This window comes from Callospermophilus lateralis, chromosome 3 (assembly GCF_048772815.1).
Source record: "Callospermophilus lateralis isolate mCalLat2 chromosome 3, mCalLat2.hap1, whole genome shotgun sequence".
Taxonomy (NCBI): domain Eukaryota; kingdom Metazoa; phylum Chordata; class Mammalia; order Rodentia; family Sciuridae; genus Callospermophilus; species Callospermophilus lateralis.
Window position 1 is genome coordinate 154,367,693 of NC_135307.1, and position 24,134 is coordinate 154,391,826.

Sequence of the window (24,134 nt, forward strand, 5' to 3'; positions counted from 1 at the left end):
GTATTCAAGAGAATTCTGCAATTGATTCCCCATGCATACCAAAGGATATACTTCCAACACTATTCATGGGACGTGATTTTTCAACTCTCAAACTCATGGAACCCTTAAGTCAGTATAATCTTGATCAGAAGCTAATTTTCTTTTCTTTTCTTTTCTTTTTTTTTCCTGGTGCTAAGATTGAACCCAGGGCCTCATGAATGAAAAGCATGTGCTATACCACTGAGCTATGCTCCCAATCCTAAATAACTTTTTTAAAAAACATTTTAATCAATTTGTACTTAATAATTCAAGAGAGGAATCAGAAATAATGGCAGTATTATCTTTATCATCTAAAGAAAGAATAATCTGTATGAGATAAACTATGTTAGAAATGTCAAATATGGACCCCCCCACTCCCACCATTGACTACAGCAGGTTAATAGTATCTCCCCTACTCAGCCACCTCCACTCAAATTCATGTCCATCCAGAAACTCAGAATGTAATCTTATTAGGAAATAGGATCTTGCAGATGTACTAGCTAGAAGGTCAAGATGAAATCCTCATGCACTTACAGTGGGCCTTAAGTCCAATGGCTGATGTCCCTTTAATAAGAGGAAATGACCCAGAGACAGAAAAGAAGATAATGTGAAGATGGAGGCAAACGTTGAAGTTGTGCCACCATAAGCCATCAGAGGCTGAAAAAGACAAGGAAGAATTTCCCCCCAGAGTCTCTGGAGGGAGTACAACTGTGCTGACACCTTGATTTCAGACTTCTGTATCCATAACTGTGAGGGAATAAATTTCTGTTATTTCAAGTTCATGGTAGTTTGTTTTTGAGACTTGCCTAGGCTAGTCTCAAACTTCTGGAACTCAGGTGATCTTCCTGCCTCAGCCTCCTGAGTAGTTGAAACTACTAAGTTTGTGCCACTATGTCCCACTATGTTTGTGGTACTTTGTTACAGCTGCTCTAGGAAAATAATATACCTTCTGGGCCCCGATTTTATCAAAATACCTAAACCATGACTTCTTTTCTCTTTTAGTTTGTCTCCTGTGCAAAGACTGAACCCAGGGCCTCTTGCATGAAAAGCATGTGCTATACCATTGATATCTGCATGTAGATATGTTCCCAATCCTAAATAACTTTTTAGGTGGTACTTCAAAATATGATCTACGAAGGCACTATGATGGCTTTGAGACATCTGCTCTATTCCCAAACTTGGGTATTCACCTGGATGTGTTAGAAAATGTTTATTCCTAGGTTCCATCCACCAAGGGTTCTAATGTAACTGGCCAAGGGTATGTCATGGGGATCCCACATGGGATTCTATCGTGCAACCACTGTGGAGCCTCTCTCCATAGAAGCAGTTAATTTCCTTGAATGCAGAAGCACTCATCAACAGCACTCATCAGAAAGGTGTCTTTTATTCTTTAATGACCACATTAACTAAACACCACCACCCAACAATGAAATAAGGAATGCTGGCTATTGGAACCAGCAGATAGGAGGCCCCATGGGAGAAGCCCCAGCAGACTGACTCCTGCCCAAGAGACAGGGCCATGTAGACTGCAATGGACAAGCCCACAGCATATGATGGCTTCCCTGGTTTTATATAAGTAGGGGATTCCCTGTCCTAAGCACAGCAGGTAATATGTTTCCACTGATTCTAATTAGTAAAGCATCTGGGACAAGACAGGAGAAGCACATTCTAAGCAAAGCCTTGGTACTGGAGATGATATGCCACTATATTTTGGAGGTCCAAAGTTGTCAGTGCAGTCTTTTCTTCCAGAATAAATCTAATCACTGATGACAACCTGGCCATTGTATGTTTCTAACTCTTTTCAAATTTAGTGTAAAACTCAAATAACAATGTTTGGGGAGGTAGTCCCCCAGAACTCCAAGTGGCATCCTGCAAATCTATGCTGACCCCCTGGAAAGATGCTAAATGGATGTGTTAGTATGACCTGAAATATTTCAGCTTGCCAAAGAATATCAGTGAGGAATGGCACAGTGAGGCAACCACTTTCAACACAGCTTGACCAAGAGAATTGGTGTCAAAAGAATAAGAGGCTGAATGGACATTCTTAGAGGCTTAATCCTCTTGAGATAAAAGCAGAGAGCCCTTTTCACATGGAGCTTAAGGAGATGAGTTTTGCCAGGATGGGCACGTGGGTGGGAAAAGCATTGGTGGAGTAAATGACTGAAAGAGACAGTATTCTGGTCTGAATCAATAATTTAAAGAAACTACTTAATATCCCCATTTTTATTCATTTGTTTGACAAATTAAGTGTCCACTATGTGGCAAACACTGTGTTAGGTGCTGGATTTTCATGACATTTAATATAAGATAAAATGAAAACTCACTGTTAAAAGTTAAATTTAGGTAAATTTAGTGTAAATACAAACAAAATTTCCAACAGAAGAATTTGACCTTGGAGGGTTATAAGCAGTTCAAAGGGCAATATTCTCTTATAATATTGATAATCCTCACTGTCCTCCTGGCCTGAGTATTTCTGGGAAACACTGTTCAGAATTTCCTTTTACCTTCACATGATCTCAGAGGCCTAGCTCTGTTGACTAGCCCCACTTTCCTCTCAGTATAACCTGTACTTGGAAATTGTTGGGAGTTGCTTACTTCTCCAGGCATAGCCCAAGAGAAAGAAAAGGTGTGGCTTTGTATATCATTGCTTTCAAAAGCATTCTTGTGGAGCTCATCTTTGTTATGATATACACTGATATTTGATTGAATCAGACATTCTGTTGCAATTGCCTTTTTAGTAAAACACGAGAGACAGGGTGACAGAATAAAAGGAATTCAGGACTCAAATCCTAAAGTCAGTTTTATTCCTGATACAACTCACTAATTACATAGCCCCGAGCAAGACATACCCTTTCTAAGTTTCTGTTTGACCACTGTAAGATGAGTTACATCTTACAGGATTATTATTATTATTATTAATAATAATCCTGTAATAAACCTTACAGGATTATTATGAAGATTAGAAATGATGGAGACTTACTGAAGACAGGGGCCCAGTCTGTGCTGTTGTTGGTATCCCAGAATTCAACACAAGAAAAGATGTAATACACATGTAAATGATACTATTTATTATATATGGAAAACTACATACAGATATCAAAATTAATCTTTAATTTCCATCTGGATACTTTAATGAGAACAACAGACAAATAAAAGTGTAGACTGTGTTAACAACAGAAGATTGTTAAGACTATGGGAATGTTTACTCTGGTTGTGTGTGTAGATTTGTGTACATGAGGGCTTCTACGTAAATCTTAGGACAGAAAACTCACATAATGGTGATTAACAAAGCAAATGCCTTTGGAATGACAGCAAACTCCTTAAGGATGAGCCCTCTGTCAAGAAAACTCAAGTTTTGGGGTGATCAGGAAATAAGAAGGGAAAATAAAATATGAGAATGTTGGCATATTGATTCCTTTAGTATAGAATAAGAATTATGGTCTCAGTATTAGAATGATTCCAAAGTTCCCAGAAACAGGAATTTGTTCCCTTAAGAGAGCCACGATTCCTGCCACAGTTCAAACACCTGGCACAGAATCTTACACCTGGAAGACAGCTTAGTGTTGCTGAAATGAAGAGCTTGAAAGTTCTTTTGTTACTGAACTATACTCTATAATTATGTTCTATAAATGTTCTGCTTTGTATATGGCAGTCTCTCAAATATTTAAAGATAGCATTATGCCTTTCTCAGGTTAAACATGTCCAGGTGTTTCATCATTGTGAAAATGGTGTAACTTCAGAGTTTCACACTCCAACACCTCTTGTACTTGCCCTGGATCCCACCTCACCCTCTTTCCTTACTATGTATCTTCTGTAATGGCTGCAAAGCTAACAGACACAGAGAGAAGGACCCACACTAAAGAAAAGCACTCTGGGACTACTGAAAGTTACCAGCACCAGGTGTGATGTTTAATGCCTGTAATCTCAGTTATTTGGAGGCTGAGACAGGAGGATAGCAAGTTCAAGGCCAGCCATGGGAACTTAGTAAGACCCTGTCTCAAAATAAAAAGGACTGGGATGTAGCTTAGTGGTAGACCGCCTCTAAGTTCAATGCCTAATTAAAAAAAAAAAAGTAACTACTGTAATCTGGTCAATTTGAAGAACTGCTTTAACATGTAGCTTTTAACTAAAACATCTGGTTGTAGTTATATTAGAGTAACCTAAAGTCTCATTCGAAAGTAATACTGTCCACCAGGGAGGTTTATACAAAACAGAACTACAAGGAAACAACAAAGATAACTTTACTGTAATGAGAAAACTGCCCCTATTAGATTGGTTGTTTTAAAAAACATTCCATGCATGTTTGTGTACTTCCCACTCCATGTTCCATGAAACATTAATTCTATTAGCTGTTAATCGGAAGGATTCCATTTTCAAATAGATGATAACTTATTTGAAACTCTACGTTCATACTTTTTAAATAATTTCTCCACTGAAGGTTTTCTGCACATCTTCAATATGCTCCCTGTGTATTCTGTATACTGCAGAGGGAGACAGATCACACAGGGTTTGGCCATAAAAAATGACACATTGTTGAAGTACTTTCTGGGTGAAGCATTGCATAGAACACATTTTGAAAAATGCTACATTGTCTATAAACACTTATAAGGCTGCACATTAGGGGAGGCTTGCTGCCTGGTGATCAGGTGCCCTGCAATGCCTTCAACTGTGAGCACATGAGGGTTACTAGGGGCAGGCAGGCACTCATGGGCAGAGATCCAGCTTTGACCAATGAGACCCCAGGAAGCTACTCCATCAGCTTTCTGAGATTCTTCTCTAAGTTTTCCTAATTAGAAGTCCCAAAGTAACATGAAACTCTCTTCAAGATTCCTTTTTGATAAGGTAAACATCCTTCTGGATTCAAATCATCAAGTGTGTACTCAAGTGGAAATTTTGCAGGAACTAACTTGGTGGTACTAAATTACAGTAGGTCCATGCTTGGGCTGGTCTTAGTCCTAAGAGGCTATCACAAATCAGGGAAAGTAAGCAGATGACAAATGACAGACTGGAGGTATCCAGACACCATCTGGGGGCTTGCCATCAAATTTCTCTTTCTGTGACACGGCATCCCATTTCCTCTGCTTCTTTTCTTCTTTAGAGTTTGTTTGTGTGGTTCCTTTGACTAGATATCATTGGTTTAGAATTTTGGTTTAGAACCAGCACAGAAGACCAACAACCCTACTATTATTTACAAGATTATTATTATACATCAGACATAATATGTACCAAGTATCTAGTTTTTATGTGGCAGATGAACATGACTGCATTTAAACTTGGAAGACAATCCTGTCCACTTTCTCTGTACAAAGGCTCAGTAGGTAGAGAAACAGAGCAGGGAGTGAAAAGACATTGATGGCCGATGCCAAAGCCTAGGCTCAACTGCTATACTGCCTTAACTTCTAGGGGAGAGTCTGATATTCCTTTTCTTTGGAATATTTTAGAAAGAATTCAGATCATACAAACACAACCAGTAAGCACCTACACAAACCCATACTCCAACAGAACTATTAGAAAGGGGTGAGTGGAATCTGTCTTAAATCAAACAATGCACTTGCTTTATTCTACTAAAACACAAATCTCTAAATAATTATGCCAAAACCACAAAAATTTAATGATGGTCAGAAACTTAAGAGACCAAGGTGGCTACAATGACAGCAACAGTATTAAGCAGAACCAAGATGCAAAAGACCCTTCAATAAAAACTTTGTGGGAGATTCAAGGGTTGGGGCAAAGACAGAAGAATGAAAGTGTGGTGGCAAAGACAGAGAACAGCAATGCTCTAACAAGTAAGTGGCTTTCCAAAAGTTTTTCATGTCCAGCAGGTTGTTGGAATTGTTTCTTTTATAAAGTCTTAATTGCAAATAGCCTTGATTACTTTTAGACACATCATACTTCTTTCTGCATGAAAAGAAGATTTAAAACCTTGAGAAAGTAAGTGACACAGACATAATGAAGAATGAAATTATGTCATTTGCTGGTAAATGGACGAAACATTGAGCTAAGTGAAATAAGCCTGATTTAGAAGTCAAGGATTGAATGTTTTCTCTTATGTGAAACTTAAGGACGGGGGAGACGGGGGAGAGAATGAATTCTGAATCTACCAAACAATGCTGTGTCCATGTATGAATACACCACAATGAATACTGCTTATATAATTATAATGCACTAATGAAAATAATAATTATAGAAGGAAGATCAGTAGAGCAGATTAATAGGGTTAGGGAAGGGAAGAGGGGGGGAAAGGGTAGATACTGGGGAATGGGATTGATCAAATTATGTTATGTGCATGTATGATATGACATAATGAACCCCACTATTATGCATAATTATAATGTACCAATAAAATTTTTAAAAAAGAAAGTCTATGAGGTAATAACATTCACATTAATTTGGGGGCATTACTTACAGCAAGGGAGATGGGGAAAACCACAGAAAAGAGAATTAAGAATGGGCAATGAGGTCATTTTCTGGTTTCTCCTCAATAAGCCTTATAATTTTAACTCAAACAAATCCAGAGACCATTCATTACATACTTCTACATTCAAAAGTAAATACAAGTAAAAGGCATCCAAATGATTTCCTAGTTATCTTCAGTTTAGGATCTTCTAAATTTCTCCTATTAATAAAAATAATCAAGTGGGGACCATAAAGTTTTCTCAAAACAATAAACATCACTGAAATAAAAAATTTAAAAGGAAAGAAAACCCCTGTATTTTGGAGTGAAATACTATCTGATATACAAAATAAATAATAATTGTTCTATTATAAGCTCCTTTTTTTAAAACCAGAGTTCATCACAGAAGCATGAGTTTAAAAAATTAATCATCATGCCATGAATTGTACTGCCATAAAAACAAACCATTCTTTTCTGCTTATAAACAAGAACAAAACTACCACATATGTAGATGCATGCCTTAATACCTCGGTGCAATGGTGTATTTACTTGTATAAATATTTAAACTCAGACCTTCGAATTTATAATGAAGTAGTACACCACTTTACAAAATAAGGTGCTAGTAAATTTAGATGATAATAAATAGAACTCTGTTTAGAATACTAATTGCTGCTGTTGATATTCTAAACCTAAAAACAGTAATTATATCATTCAGATTCCCTCTAAACACACCTAATACTTGTGCGGAAATCTTAATAGGTCTTGATGAAGGCTGACTGGTGAAATTTTTGAATTACCAGGTAGGATGTGTAATGAAGCACCAGAAAATTTCCTGTCTGGAACTTTTTTTCCCTGTTCTTATTTTATGGATACACCTGTAATTATTATGGGAAAGAAAAGAGTAAAATCAGAAACATCTGTACTTCATCATGCAATGACTGGGTGTTCCTCTGGGGACTGACCATTCTCATACAGATGCAGGTGCTAAAAGGCTGCATGATGGAGGATGCTCACGTGTGTAAACGTATAACAACATCATGATGAAGAGGAGTTCAATGGACATGGTCTTCTGCCACCTTAGTCTAGGATAATGTAAGTTTGTATGTTATGATCTTATAATTAATGCTCCAGCATACAGTAGTTGAATATACTTGCTCCTAGCAGGGTTCACAACCACTAATTATAATGTTCTGGTTATGTAAAAAGACTACAGACTGTGTTTGAAACTGTCAGGCAACCATAATTTTACCTGTGATTGGGACCTTTGCAGCCAGGCTTTCTTCCTTACTTTCGTCTTTGCTGCCACTTGAAGCTTCTAAAAGTTGAATACATGATCATAAAAATGTATTTCAAAGTGATGGAACAGAGTTTTGTTTCCTCTATCCCTCCCTCCCTCCCTCCCTCCCTATTTTTGTTGTGCTAGGGATGGAACAGAGAGCTTTGCACATGCTAGGCAAGTGCTTTACTACTAAGTTATCCTCCTAGCTCCACTTTGGGCTTTTAACTGCCATTCATTTTCTTTTCACTGTCTCTTCATTCCTATTTTTGATTAGTTTATTTATTGTCTGAAATAGCACGGCTTCTAAGAGGAAACTTATACTAAGGTGTCTCTATGTTGGTGTCATGAAAAATAATTTAGCCTGACATCTATCAAATTTGGAAGGGACTTAAAACAAATGAGCCTCAAATCCTCTGCATGTAAATTGACTTCTGGATATTTTTTAAGCAACTCATAGCTGTCTTGGAAATACCATTAAAGTGGTTTACTGGCAGGTCTTACTAGTAATGCTAAAATAACCACAGTTTCTCGGTACTAACAATTGATTATTAAAATTTGGAGCATAAATTCACTGATTCCTAATTATCTGTGTAGACTCTGGTAAGGTTCTACTACAATTTAAAAGCATGTTTAAAATTAAGTGGCATCAAAAACTTCATAGTACTTCACAGAATCATTTTAATGAAATCATCTTTATCTTTATGAGATCAAAATTATCCACTGCCAATTGATTAGATTTGCTAAGATTCCAGAACTTATAAATTCTTACTCCATTAGAAATTCTGCAGAGCTACAGACCTACAATTAAGTTTTCCAATCCTGTTGGACTAAATGAGAATGTATATATCTATTGCAAGGTGAAATAAAACAAAGAACATTTTGCATCTTAAAATCAGAGATAGCTTCTAGTCAGTGGTATTTTATAGGTATACCTTAAGAAAGATGATGTTATATTCACTCTGAATGCCTTTTGGCTGTGGATAGACTAACAATAATTACCTTGTTCCCTTGTACAAACACTGTTGAGCCATAGAGCCGGTTTTGCTTCCTTTATTCCACTATTGTCATTCAGAATAGATGGCAAGCTGCAAGATGATTCATTACTATGAATAGCTGACCTATCACCACACTCTTCTGTAAGGGCTTTTTCCAATAATGCTGTTGCCTACAGTGTTTCAAAGAAAGCACAAAGAAATCAAAACAAATTGTAACCACATTCTCCTTGGTCTCAAAGACCCAGCCTTCAAATTTAATTTTGGGTTAAGCCTTACTTAGGATTTAATTTGCTTCCTAACATTAACTGAAATTAAAATGTCCTCAAGATAAAATAACATCTGGTTATTTTTTCCAGCAAAACTTAATTCTTCACAACCATTTACACTTATAATAACATATTTTTTGAGGAATGAATCTTATGTAGAGCAGAAATGTTCTTCTACTTGTGAATTATGTGTATAAGATGTGATCACTTCTGTTAATCTGGGCTGTTTTATCCTTCCTTCAATATATATAAAAGTGAGAGTGCCTGACCTCCTTTCTGAAGAAAAGATTTACACTTTCATTGCACAAATCCTATTTTCCAGGCATGTAACACAGAGGTGGTCTGGATTGAGAAAGACATCTGGAAAAAAACATGACCATGAAGTATCCCCAACCTCCTAGAGGTGACTCCTGAACTCCCTCCAAATGAGAAGATGGCAGAAAAACTTTGTGGCCAAGGAAGATACACTGGGCAAAAAGATAACTGACCTGATTCTAAATCCTAATCTTCAATCAAGGTTAAAGAAAATCTGCACTTTGCCTTTAAGTCTGCTGTTGAGATGGGAAAACTTACCTGCCATACTGCCTATATTTTTTCAAAGTGCACTAGACTGTCTTTCTTAAGTAGGGGGGGACACAGATTTTATCATAGCCAACTTGAGAGATGAAAAAGTGGCAATAAATAGGACCAAGGTTCCCATATCTTTTAATTTTTCAGTCAGCATTTTTCCCCAAAGACATAAAAATATGCTGGTAAGAGAGTTAAATGTTTAGTACACAACCATTGATCACATCATTCCATATCCTATTAAAAAATGACAATTTGCTAAGGTAGTTGAAGAAAAAACTTAGGTGGTAGTGGTGACCTTTCACTGCTATCTGATAATGACAGAAAGACAGGGCAGTGTCCAACTCAACATGTGAGGAATGGACACAAGACTTTATAATATGAATAAAATAACTGGCCAAAACCTCACAGGTTATCTTTAGTCCATGGCTGTATAAGTAGTGCAATTATTCAGCAAACAATGAGGAAAAGAATAATCTATGCTTGTAATTAACATAGAAGAAGACAGAGATGCTCTGGCAGGGAGAATCAATGAAGTAGAGCATGGGAGACTTAGCCTTGCTCTTTTAGCTCTGAAGATATTTCAAACCACTGTCTTTAGTCCTGACCTCCCTGCAAGGCTATTGCCTTCTGCCCTCCTAGAACTGACTGGTTTCTTGGACTCAGGGAAGGAACAGCTGATTTGGGAGATAGGGATAAGGGATTCTAGTCATTGGTCAAAGGACTTGGGGTCAAGTTAGCCTTGTAGGCAGGACCTTGCTGCAGTCTAGTTCTAGCGACCAGAGGCTTTTGCTCTATTTGTGTAAACTAGTTCCTGGATTTTATTCTAATTGAGATAAATCTCTGTTGGAGTGGTCTGCTCAGTATTCTCATTTCTGAAGACTGGGAGACTGGGTCCTTAAAGCTCAGGCCAAAGCTGGTTCCCATCACTAGCTGTCATACTGCCTCTATCCTAGCAGCATAAGTGGAACTCTTCAACTTACCTTCTTCCAAAATCTGCCCAGAAAGAAAAAGGGAAAGAGTAGATATTGCCTGTTTGAACTGTCATCACTCAACTATGAATGTGCCCTCTGGACTGTCCTGAGGGTCTCCATCCTGATCTAGTCGATGCCTAGTAATCCTAAGCATATGAAAAGCATTTAAAAATATGAACAAAAACAACTGGGCTAAATCCTGTAGCAAAAGCTATAATTTTCATTTGCTGAGGTTTAAAAAAGTTGATTCTCAGAAGCTTCAAATCTGTACTTCTAAATTATATTACTTTATGTAATAGCTATAATTAATAATTTATTGACGTGACTTCTTAATAATCATTTTTTTTAAACAAATTAGAGTATTGAACCCAGAGGCACTTTACCACAGAGCTACATCACCCCTGTCCCACTGAGTCACCCCAACCACCCTGTTTTTTAGAGATAGGATCTCACTAAATTAGGATCTCACCAGGCTTGGCCTGTTGAACTTGTGATCCTCTTGTATCAGTTTCTTGAGTAGTTGGGATTATAGGTGTGTGCTACCATGCCTGGCATTAATCACTGTCTTAGCACGCATTTTAAGAATAAAATTGTTAAAGGTCTTTTGAAGTTTTTTAAACTTTTTTCCTGTGGAATTTGTAATGTAAAGATTTATAGTTCTTTTTTTCTCTCCCGAGTAGTAGAGATTGAACCCAGGGACTTCACCACTGAGCTATATCTCCAATTCCTTTTTTTTTGTTTTGTTTTGTTTTGACTTTTTTGGTACTGGGGAATTAAACCCAGGGGTGCTTAACCACTGAACCACATCCCCAGCCCTTTTTATTTTTTGAGACAGGGAAGTTGCTTAGGGCCTTGCTAATTTGCTGAGGCTGGCTTCAAACTCATGATCCTCCTGCCTTAGCCTCCTGAGTTGCTGGGATTACAGGCATAGTCCATCATGTCTGGCTTTCCTTTTTGTTTTTTCTTTTGATGGGATCACATTAAATCTCTGAGGCTGGCTTCAAATTTACAATTCTACTGTCTCAGCCTTCCAAGTAGCTGAGATTACAGGCATGCACCCTGTGCCTGGCCCAGATTCAGACCTTTTTAAATAATTTAAAATAAAACAACTTTATCATTGCTCTCCTCCCCTAAATCCTGAAACTGTTTTGGATTATAAATGACTCAGATTATTTCTCTCTAGTCCCCATGCAAGGTATCAGGATCAAAAGGAGACATGTCAAATTAACAAAATGGAACCAGAAGGCCATGTAAGAAAAGTCCTTTATATATATGCTCATTACAGAATCTATGCAAGGAATTCCTCAAAACTGCAGTATTCCACTCCACACAAGCCAGCTGCAATATTCCTGTATGCTGTTTAAACAAGGACATTTGCCTAACAATGGCTGTCTCCACTGAGGCATGAACACTAACTTCTGCAACAAGCTCCTATAATCAAGGTCTTTGTTTTAAGATAGTTATATGGACTTCTCCATTTCTAGCACTTCTCTTTTAAAGCTGCCCCTTTGTTTAACCACTTTGGATGCACCTATGGTCCACCACAGCATGTGTATCCAGGATTACATGTATCTATAATCACAAATAAACTCTGCTTCGGAGAGCTGGCATTTGTTAAGCATTTTAGACTGACACTTCTAATGCTACAAATTGATGTCTCTGTTTCATGTGTCTGTTTCATATAGACCCTTCTCTTGTTTGAGATGGATTTGAACTGGGCTTCAAAAGAATACAGAATAAAATGCTGTAATATCTTTCTAATATGTCCCCATATGTTTGATAAGAATAACAATACTACCACTAGTTCTGTGCTGAGATCTCTTCTCCATGGTGAGATCTCTACTCGATGGTGAAGTAAGTAATGTGGTGGGCATACCACTCCAAATTTAACACATTAAACCCAAATTTTGAATTCTATGACTATTTCAATAAAATTAACACTTAAAATATGTTGAAAATCATAATCTAAAGTTTACATATCCTTATATATCCTACAAATTTTTCATATATATATATATGAAATATTCATATATTTTCAAATGCTTGAAAAACCATCTATTTATTACTTTTCTCAAAAGAATACAACTCTAAAAGCATAACATTATTTCAAAATTACCCTAAGTGGTATATTGATTGCCCAATTTAAGTTTTTACAGGTTTTGCTCATCTGGGATGATAGGATTTAATGGGTTAATTGATTTTATATATTTTATCCCATTTATGTTCACCACTCAATATTCATTTCCAGAATTTTTTTGACAGAAACATTTATAAAAGAAAGCACTCATCTCGGGCTGAGGTTGTAGCTCTGTGACAGAGCACTTGCCTTGCACATGTGAGGCATTGGGTTCAATCCTCAGCATCACATAAAAATACATAACTAAGATAAAGGTATTGTGTCCATCTACAACTAAAAAAAAATTTAAAAAGCACTCATCTTTTAGAATACTTCTGTAGGCAATTTCTCAAAAATGAGTAATTTATATCCATACAGATTTTGGCAGATGATAAAACTGCAACATAAGAATGAATGATTTGACTCTACTAGACCATGGAACCAAAAGAGAGAGCTGTGGATCTGCCTAATTGGTCATCTGTAAAGGAATCCACAACTTCCTAAAAAGCAGGAAATAATGATAAGGGGATACACAAACAAAAGACAGTCTTAGGCAAGGAGAGGTTATAAGTATTCTAGTCAAAGATAACTTCTTCAGAGTCAGGGAAAACATCTGTAAAAAATTCTCAACACACAATGCTTACAGATGTCCCAAAATAGGTACTTGTGGGGAAGACCCAATTTGAAAGAGCTTATCTAAGAGTGAGGAAACAAACTCATGCCTGCAAAGGGACAAATGCCCAGAGAAGGGTTAGCAAGCTGTTTTACACATCTCACACTGGGACTGAATGAGTTTTGCAAATTAGAGCTCCCTCTGAAAAAAAATACTGCCAGATAATCTACCATGGTCCTTCTGATAGGGCTTATGAATGGCCTATGTATAGGCCATTAACTTGTCTGCTACTAATAAAGGCTGTCTTTGAATTACATACTTTTGGAGCCCAGGAAGGGAAACTGAAGAGTGTCTCACTGTTCTCAGTAGTCTGAAGCCTAGGTCAATACCAACAAATAAGTCCCTCACCTTTCTGCCTTTCCAGGAGCAGGAGACAAGACTTGGAAATCAAGCACCAGGGCATCTATGAGTGACTGATGCTGATACCTCTGTATTTCAGATCTTACAGCAGTTAAGTCACTCTATGAACTATATTTAGTAGTTTATTTCTAGAATTATAGACCCAATTCTATTAGAACTTTCCTCAAAGTTCAGTTTAAATATGAATCTTATAATGTTTAGAACCACAAGGGTCATCTAGGCTGACTTAAGTTATACCAAGAAACAATTTACCAATTTATATATTCAAATGCATACATAGCTATTAATGGAAAGGACATTGTGTTCTGATACCATTAAGAAAAAGGAAAGGCTGCTAAAAATATTTAAACAAAATGTACAATTTATATTTAAAAAGTTCTCATAAATCAGTAAGAACAAGTATTACTTATCTAATGTACAAATGAGCCAAGAACATGAACTGGCAAATTATAAAAGAAGTACAAATGGCTAACAATTGGATAGGAAAAAGTTTGACCTCAATTGGAATAAAAAGGTCAAACGAACAACAACAAAAAAAGGGATATCATTTTTACTTCTCAAATTGGTTCCAAAAAAATTGATAATATTTGTTTTATAAAGAAATCAGAGAAATGATATTTTCATTTATTATGGCTAATTCCTATGACCCTTCCAGAATGAGATCTAGCAATGAATAGCAAAAGCCTGAAAGATGTACATATTTTTTGCCTAATAATCTATACCTAGGAATTCATTTTAGGGAGATATAGATACTTGAAGAAACCAAATTGTACAGATGTTCTCTGAAGCTTTCTTATGGGATGAAATATTAGAATAAATTTATTTGTTCAACAACAGGTAACTAGTTAAAGAGAGAATGACAAGGAACCTGTGTAAACTCATTTGAAGTGAGGTAGAAGAACATGTGTGAAAGAAAATTCTTTTGAGGCAAGTGGAGAAAAAAAGGAGGTTATGTGTATAAAAAATGGAATGCATGTTTGTCAATAATATTAAATGTTAACCTCAATGCCAACAGTTATATATGAATTATATTTGTTTATCTTGGTATTTCAAAGTTTTCTTGTTTCCTCCTTGTTTTTTAAAGAAAACATATGATAGCTCTAAAGGAATCTGATTTCTGTAAGGGTGGTACAAATACAAACTGAATATGAAAGGAGCTGATAAAATTAAATTCCCTTCTACATATAAACCAGTTCTACTAACACAGTTGAAAAAAAGCAAGGGAATTAAAAACCATGGCTATAGATGGTAGATGACATTTTCCCCTAGCACACAGATTTAACTGACTTTTCCCTCAAGAAACTTCTTTCTGGACACCAGAAGTAATTTTTTAGTGTTTAAAAGGAAAACAGCACCAACACTTAAATTATACTTAAGTGAAAGGAGAGGAAGCTATTTTGTGCATTTAACAATTAAAAGAAAGGAAATATTCATATGAGTCTGCAAATGAGTATTTAGGAAATAAGAACAAGAAAACAGTCCATCATTTAGGGACTGAATCTTAGTGGTGAATAAAATTAGTATGTGTATGATGGGGGACATGACTTGACTTATTCTGAGTTGCTCTGCCCTGTTGGAAGTTCTCCCGATTGGAAATAAGTATCACTTAGGAAAAAAAGGACTTTTAAGTCAATTTGTATTTTTTTTTTTTTTTTTTTTTTGAGAAGGGTACCAGGAATTGAACTCAGGGGCACTGGACCACTGAGCCACATCCCAATCCTCTTTTGTATTTTATTTAGAGACAGAGTCTCACTGAGTTGCTTAGGGCCTTGCTGTTGCTGAGGCTGGCTTTGAACTCGTGATCCTCCTGTCTTAGCTGCTGCCAGTGCCACTGCGCCAACCCAATTTGTATTTTAATGAAGCACCCAACTCACATTTTTTTCCAGATAAAGTAATTACAAATATTTCTGAATTAAAAGCATGCAGCTCAATTATGTAATTGCTCAATGGTTATATGGGCACTGCTGGATCTTATCTGGTCTCAAGAGGATATAATCTGAGTTTCTGTGGCTTTGATGATGTATTTACTCAAGAGAAGGGATTGACTGGAGCTGACAGCACAGGGACCCACAGGTAAACATGATTTTCATGTGGCTGTTTAATTAGCCATTTACCCAAGAGATCAAAGTAAATATTTTAATCTTTACCAGACTCTGAACCAAGTAATTTATAATAAAGCTTTCTTAAATTTTGAAAATGACTTACTTTTAAGATTTTATCCAAAGAGAGATATCTAATCCATACTATTTACTAAATTTGTATATTACTTCAATACACAAAACAATTAAAAGATACTGTATTTGGCTAATTATAAAAGGATGGTGTGGTCTGGGGACAAAGCTCAGTGGTAGAACTCTTGCTTAGCATGTGTGAGAGCCTGAGTTTGATTCCCTGCAAAACACACACACACACACACACACACACACACACACACTACGTGTAAAACCTAAACAGTTTCAGAGCCCACAAAAACATTTTGGAAATTTCTAAAGTTCATAAGGCTTGCCTTGCCTCCATCATTTTGGTAACATTGCTTCTTTGGGGGTGTGCATTTCTTCAGCCACACCTAAAGATTTAAATGTTTGAAAAACTGTCTTTTCCATTTTTAAAAATGGGTTGTGTCATTAATTTATTGGTACATTTTATGATTATCACTAAGATGAGACCATGATGAGTTAAAAAGGAATAAACATCTACTGGGGGAGGCAGAATATTATTTGACTCATTAGTTATTAGTTGGGCAGCGCTCTTCCCCACTAAAAATGAAGGTATTATTTGAAAAATTATGAATAGGTTGGTTGCTTGTAACTTGGAGCATGTTTTCTAATGTAAATAATATCTTTTAAAAAAAGATTAGATAATAAAGGGAAGTCAACCAATAATTATTTCATTCTTAATGTGGCTGAGGTATGATATACTTGGTATGAACAAAAATAGAAAACAATGTTGTTACAAAAGAGTGTCAAAGAAAATGAAAAAATAGAAACAAAATTCTTAAGATCTATGTTAATCAGCTGTGTATAGTAGAGCCAAGTCTGTAATCCTAGCAACTCAAGAGGCTGAGGCAGGAGAATTGCAAATTTGAGGTCAACCTCAGTAACTTAGTAAGACCCTGTCTCAAAACAAAAATTTAAAAAGCTGGGGGTGTGGCTTAGTGGTAGAGCACCTCTGAGTTCAATCCTCATTATGCCAACCCCTCCCCATCAAAAAACAAAAACAAAACAAAAAAAGACCCCACAAATGTCTTGCTTTTCTTAAAGCATACTGAAAAATTCATACAAATGGTATCTATCTCTAACAAAACAAAATGATACATTGTTTATTGAGTCACACACAATGTAGTAAATAAAAATTCACAGGAAGGATATGCACAAGATGACCTCTGAAGATGGGCTTGTAATCTATAAAGGACACACAGGAGGCTCTGTCTCTATCTGTAATCATTTATATCTTTCCCACTAAGTAAAAGGTAGGGGGAAGGATTAGCAGAGGAAGGGGTAAGAAGAGAAAAAGAAGAGGAGAAAATGACAAAAGATACGTGAATGTGGGAGAGCAGAAGAAGTAGGGGAAGGACTGGTGGATTTTGGGCATGGGATTGGTGGGTGCATCCTATTTTGTATACAGACGTGTTTGGAATGCTTAAAAAAAAGTCCTTCTACTTTCTTTTAATTTGGGGGGGGGCAAGGAAAGGAGGGGCTTGAGGACTACTAAAGGTGCTCTGAAAGGCTTAAGGGGCTTTAGAAGGCATAGCCACATGGGTATGTGACATTAGAGATAGAGGTCCCTCTGGGAGGGACACGTGTAGAATCCTTGAACTATGTGGATGACAAAAACAAAACAAAACAAAACCCCCAACCAACCAACTTAGAAGTCTGAAAATCTTGTGTTATATAAATGGAAAAAAAAAAAAAAAAAACATACTTTGAAACAAGACCTTTCACAAGACTTAGGAGAAGAAAGGTGTTTCTCTGAATACGACTTTTTCAGGGAATGATAAATAATAGAAACACTAAATCTGGGCTTCTTGGTCCTTTCATTGTGCTCCTCAGGAATTTGCTCACTGTTTTCATTTTCTATTCAGCATATTCAAACTCTCCCTCTGCGTCAGCTCCTAAGTCAGGTTTTTCCTTTCTCTTGCCCAAACCATGGCAGAGCTCCCTCTTTTACTGCCTCAATCCTAAAATAAATAGATAAAATTCCCTAAGGGACTATATAAATCATTTCATAGCACTGTCCAAATACCTCCAGTAGCTCTCTAAAACCTACTAACTGAACAAAGTCTCTCTAGTTTGGGACTAGAATAGTGCACAATATGGCCAGGGATTGAAATCAGGGGCACTTGGCCACTAAGCCACATCCCTAGCCCTATTTTGTATTTTATTTAGAGACAGGGTCTCACTGAGTTGTTTAGTGCCTCACTTTTGCTGAGTCTGGCTTTGAACTTGCAATTCTCCTCCCAAGACACTGGGATTATAGGCATGTGCCACCATGCCTGGCTGGTCCACAATTTTGATTAAGAAAACAGGTTACTTACCTCTTCTTTCAGAGGATTATGTTCTTTCAAGGTGGTAATACACTGACCCAAATGCACCCCCAGTAAGTCTGGGACTTGTTTAGATCTGTAAAACAGAAACAGAAGACACACCACAGATTTACAGCATAATATTCCCACATTTTTAAAGGCAAGTTAGTAGGAGAAAGTTTATCCAGAAAAGTCTGGAACCAAACATATTCTGAATTAAAGAAACTTTGAGCTTTAAGTCCAAATATATATTTTTTAATTTTAAAGTTTTTGGTTTGATTTCATTGCTAAATGAGCGTTCTCAACTTTGGCTGCACAGAGAACCACCTGGGAAGCTTTATAAAATCTGGTACCTAATATCTTACAGAGTATAATGGAATTGGGCTATGGTATGGCCTAACTGTTGTTTTTTTTTAAACTCATGGAGTGATTCCAAAGTGTAGCCATGAACTCTGGAAGTCCCTCCAATTAAAGGTAAGTAGGAAGACTTTTTTTTTTTTTAAGTATTTCAATCATTCCTGTAACTAGTGTAGGAAGTACTGTGTGAATGGTTAATTTCCTAAACGTTCTTAAGAGAAACAGATCACATTTGTTTCACTTTTACCATGTTCTGCTTATAATTTAAGAAAAAATTAAGATACTACTATCAGAAAGTTAAAAAGTAAGTCTGATAGGAGTGAGATGAAATCTTAGAGTAGTTTTGATTTGCATTTCTCTAATTGCTAGAGATGTTGAACACTTTTTCATATATTTGTTGATCAATCGTATTTCTTCTTCTGTGAAGTGTCTGTTCAGTTCCTTAGCCTCGAAATCATCAAGAATACAGGCAACACAGGCTGGGGCTGTAGCTCAGTGGTAGAGTGCCTGCCTCACACATGTGAGGCACTGGGTTCAATCCTCAGCACCATATAAAAATAAATAAAGATATTGTGTCCACCTACAACTAAAAGAAAATATTTTAAAAAAAGAATCTAGGCAACAATAAATGTTGGCAAGGATGTGGTGAAAAAGACACACTCAATACATAGCTGGTGGGACTGCAAATTGGTGCAACCACTATGGAAAGCAGTATGGAGATTCCTCAGAATACTGGTAATGGAACCATCATTTGACCCAGCTATCCCACTCCTTGGTCTATACCCAAAGGACTTAAAAATCAGCATACCATAGTGACACAGCCACATCAATGTTTATAGCAGCTCAATTCACAATAGCTAAACTATGGAACCAACCTAGGTGTCCCTTAATGGTTGAAAGGATAGAGAAAATGTGGTATATATACTCAATGGAATATTACTCAGCTTTAAAGAAGAGTAAATTTACGTTATCTGACAGTAAACGGTTGGAGTTGGAGAATGTCATGCTAAGTCAAATAAGCCAATCCCACAAAACCAAAGGCTGAATGTTTTCTCTAATATGCAAACACTAAGTGACAATAAGGCCCTGGGGGTGGGAGGGTAGGCACCAGGGAAGAATAATGTTACCATAGATTAGGTAGAGGGAAGCGATGGGAGGGAAAGGGAGGGGATGTGAGGATAGGAAAGATAGTAGAATGGAACAGACATTATTATTATATGTATATATGTAACTTCATGACCAATATGATTCTGCAACATGTACACTCAGAAAAATGAGAAATTATATTTCATCTATAGTATCAAAGTGCATAAATGCATTCTATGTCACATATAGCTAATTAAAACAAATAAAAAAATTTTTAAAAGTAAGTCTGTACTGCTGTGTAGACAGTGATATTATTAAACTAGAAGCAACCAAAAGAAATGTCTCATTATATGGTTGCAGAAAATGTACAAGATGAACCTGGAGCATCCTGCTGTACCAGAAAATAAGGAAGCTCTTAAAGATAGTACTGAGTCATGTCAAAAGGACTTAGGGGCTATCATCTTGAAGGGGCTCCCATTGGTCAAAGATGGGACAATCTGAGCCACAAAAAGAATAAAAAATGTAATGGACTGAAACACAGTATAAAAATCTGTGAGTTCATTTAAAAATAAATAATAAAAATAAATAAAACTTTAGAAATAATAAAAGCCTTGGGAGTCAATCCTCAGAAGGGAAAAAACCTCATCCAATATAATGATATACATGAATCCTGAGGACACTATGCTTTCTGAAATAAACCAGACACAAAAAAGAAAAACACTGTATGATTCCACTTATATGAGATGACTAAGAAAATTATATAACAATACACTTTTATACTGGTGGCGTCAATCTGCCAATGCAGTCTTAGCATCACTAACAATGGGATGATAAGATGTCATATGCTGCCTGAGGAGATGGAATGAGAAGTATCAGTGCCACCTATAACATCCTTTTGCTTAGTCTGAAACACAATCACATATCTAGATCTCTAACAGTTTAGAGGTAATAGAGGGAGAGAGGAACTGGTTAAAGAATACCATAAAAATATAACCAGCCAAATCCAGCATGTGAATTCTCCAGGACAAATGACCCCACTCCTTTAACAAACTGATGGTATAAAAAAGCAGAAGGAGAGACTGTTACAAAATTTTAAAAAAGAGATTTTAAGAGACCTACCAACCAATTGTAACAGGGGGACCTTATTCGAACCCTGATTCAAACAAAACAAATGTAAAAAAAAAATGGACTAGGCATTAAGTAAACTAACTGAAATCTAATTAGGTAATTAAATTAATATCCAGTCATTGGATAACTAAAGAATTTTGTATTACATCCTTATATGTTAGTGATGCAAGTATTTGTAAGTGAAATGATATGTTGTTTGTTTTAAATTTCTCAAGAGAAGTATGCAGGTAAAGGAGAGATATAAAACAAGACTGACAAAATGTGGACAATTGATGGGGCTAAGTGACAGGTATGTGGAGCTTAAAATATTTAAAAATTTTCAAATACAAAGTTTTAAAAAAGGGTACTGATATTTGACACTTACTCTGAAATACACAGGTATAAGAGACTGATAAATGAACAGAATAATGGATAGAAAGATAAATATGAGGGTGCATTAAAACATCAATGGCAGAATTTGAGTGGTAGATGTTCACTTTTCAGTATGATTGCAATTTTTTTATAGTAAAATGTTTAGAAGATGTGTGGACAAGGAGATATGTTTTAAGCTGCTTCCTTGTCATTTGGTATCACTGCCTTCTGCTCTTCATGGGTACAGTGTCCTTATTGAATCCTTTGTCCTCTAATGGGGACAGTTATGGGCTTCCTGTCCCCATTAGGCCATGCTGGGCCTCTGCCTTGATCAAGATTAAAGTCCCAGTCTCATACTTGCTCTGAAAACCAAGGGTCAGAGCCTCTTTCTCTTCTTATTTTACTATTATAATTAATATCAGTTTTCTTGTAATAGTAATAAAGTTTGTACTTGGAGCTCAAAAAATATGTTTGGAAGGAGCTAGAGATGTCACTCAATAGTACAGCATTTATGTAGCATGTGTAAGGCCCTGGGTTTGATCCTAAGCACCACTAAAAATAAATTTTAAAAAATAACCAATTAAATTAGGAAAAAGTAAGGATAGGTCAATTCAAAATTTTATTGAATATATTATATTAAAACATTTGCCTAACCCGACTTTAGTTTTTACTAAGGCTTGAAAGTGGGATAAATCAATGGCATCCTGTAACTTATGGAAAAGCTTCCAAGGATGATTCTAAGGCTTCTGACTCATTTAATAGAAAGCCCCCTTCAGCAACTTGCCTTTCCTGGTTCCTACTATACCTCAATGATGTTAAAAAAAAATTAACATTCAATTCCTTTGTTCTGACTCCATGTCATAGGTGAAGAAACCTTTACATTTATATTTAGTTTTTCACTAGATTTTCCTATTGAGAAAATGCACTGACTAGCCTCTAGCAAATTCTACTAGTCTATTCAGCAATTATATTTCCCATAAGTCAATTGTGTTTTTGAAAGCAAATTTAATTAGGATGAATTAAAAAATGAGAGTCTTTCTGGTGATGCATACATGTGGTTTTCTGCAGAAACAAAGCCAAGGTGAGGTTATACTTACTGTCACTCCAGCCAACTGCAACTGCCCTTTGGATCGCAGTGTGCAAGAACTAGCTAAGGTTTCCATTTATTGTATTTATTTCCCACAAAAGGGCTAAACCAATTAACTTATTTGCTCATGGTCAAATAGCAAATGAGCTGTTAAAGGATGTACAACATCTAGGATTTGTAACTTCTGCGCAGCTGAGCCAATCCTTAAAGCCCCAAACCAAGCTTTCCTGCAGATTTACTTTAATACATATTAGGCAAGAAGTGTAAGAATCATGGCTATCCTTGAATGGAGTCTTGCTTATGTCTCTACATAAACACACCAAATCAGGAACTGATATGTGGGTATAATGAATTTACAGAATTTTTTTTTCTCTTGAATTTACAATTGGAAAATGTGTAATATTGATGCCTCACTGAAAAGCAAAACAAAACGACAACAACAACAACAAAAAAAAAATGCCAAAAAAAAAAATGCAACATAAAAAAAGCTTGAGCTGAGGCTGTGGCTAAGCGGTAACACACTTGCCTGGCATTGTGAGGCACTGGGTTCGATTCTCAGCCCCGCATAAAAATAAATAAAATAAAGATCAATCAAAAACCAAAAAAAATTTTTAAAAATTTGATGTTAGATACTTATGTACTCCTTTAATTCAAAACATAATAAAAGTACTGTACTGTAAGTCATGTTTAATTAGTTTCATATTCTTTTTTTTTAAAGCTTTATTTATTTATTTATTTTTATGTGGTGCTGAGAATCGAACCCAGGGCCTTTCACATGCTAGGCAAGTGCTCTACCACTAAGCACAACCCCAGCCCCAGTTTCATATTCTTAAAGTGGCTTCTAATCAGAAAACTGCAAGTTAAATATATCAGCATTTTCTAACTACAATTGTTTTATAACAGATTGATAATTTGACTAAAGTTTTTAATGAAAAGTAGCAAATATTTTGAATTTTATTCTGAATATAGACAGAATAAAGTAAAGGTTTTTTTACATAATGTAGTCTAAACAGTATTAAAGCTGACTCAATGTAAGCCTGAGTTTAAGAGCATAACATATCTGGAATATATCTAGTTACTAATAGACAATTAATTACTCCTGGAAAAAAATGAACAATTGGTGGGCAGTCTTGTGTTTTTCATATATGATAAAACTACCTAATGTTAAAATAAGTTTTCCTGAAAGTAATAACGAGTAAAATTTTTAATAAATTACCCAAATGACATGAATCATATTTTAATAATTCATAATTGTTTAAATTAATATTTGGTCCTTCACCTTATAGTAATAAGGCTTTAACATAAAGGTCTTTGAATATTTACTCCTTGATATAACATAAATCAATAATAATGACAGCAGTGGTTTTGAACTTTTTTCTGCTTCATTCTGTGAGCATGAATTCAGAAATCTTTCCATATCTTCTAGAGTATGTTCCACTTCACAGAAAAGATTTAAAAAGGTGCGGCTGCTATTGTTTGATCAGGGACAAGGCAGGGCCACTGCTACATTGAACATTACTCTGACAGGCTTTAAGGATTTCATAACCTGCTAGAGCCTTTCCATCTTGCCTGGATTTGAATTATATGATATCAGAGACAATTAATAAACAAAAGTATGATGTATGACTGGTGATGTAGCTCAGCACTAGAGCACCTGCCTAGCAATGCTGGAGGCCCTGGGTTCAATCTCCAGTATGGGGGAAAATAAAAAATAGATCATTCTTTCCAAATCAGTGTTTCTAGAATAGTTGATTTAATTGGCTGGTTGATTACTTGGGTTCAGGAGATCACCAAGCAGAGAGAAATATTTCATTTAGGGGAGTTCCCAGAAAGAACTCCTGGGTGTTAACAAATTCTGCCAGTAGCTGGTGCAAGGAGAATGGGGGGAGGGAAAAAGAGGTCACCTGCTGATTAAAATCCATTAGAAAGAATCTGCATTTCAAAAACTGACTGATTATCTT

General features: G+C 36.1%; 1 protein-coding gene across 2 annotated transcripts in view; it reads right to left on the bottom strand.

Annotated features, from left to right (window-relative positions):
- The window catches only part of Kiz (kizuna centrosomal protein), a 113,578-nt gene that overhangs the window by 25,419 nt on the left and 64,025 nt on the right, over positions 1–24,134 (bottom strand). For both annotated transcript variants that reach the window (XM_076848914.1, XM_076848915.1), the window contains 3 exons: positions 18,177–18,261; positions 8,691–8,856; positions 7,662–7,727 (listed from right to left, as the gene is read on the bottom strand). In XM_076848914.1, coding sequence (XP_076705029.1) covers positions 7,662–7,727; positions 8,691–8,856; positions 18,177–18,261 — 317 coding nt within the window. The remainder of the gene's footprint in view (positions 1–7,661; positions 7,728–8,690; positions 8,857–18,176; positions 18,262–24,134) is intronic.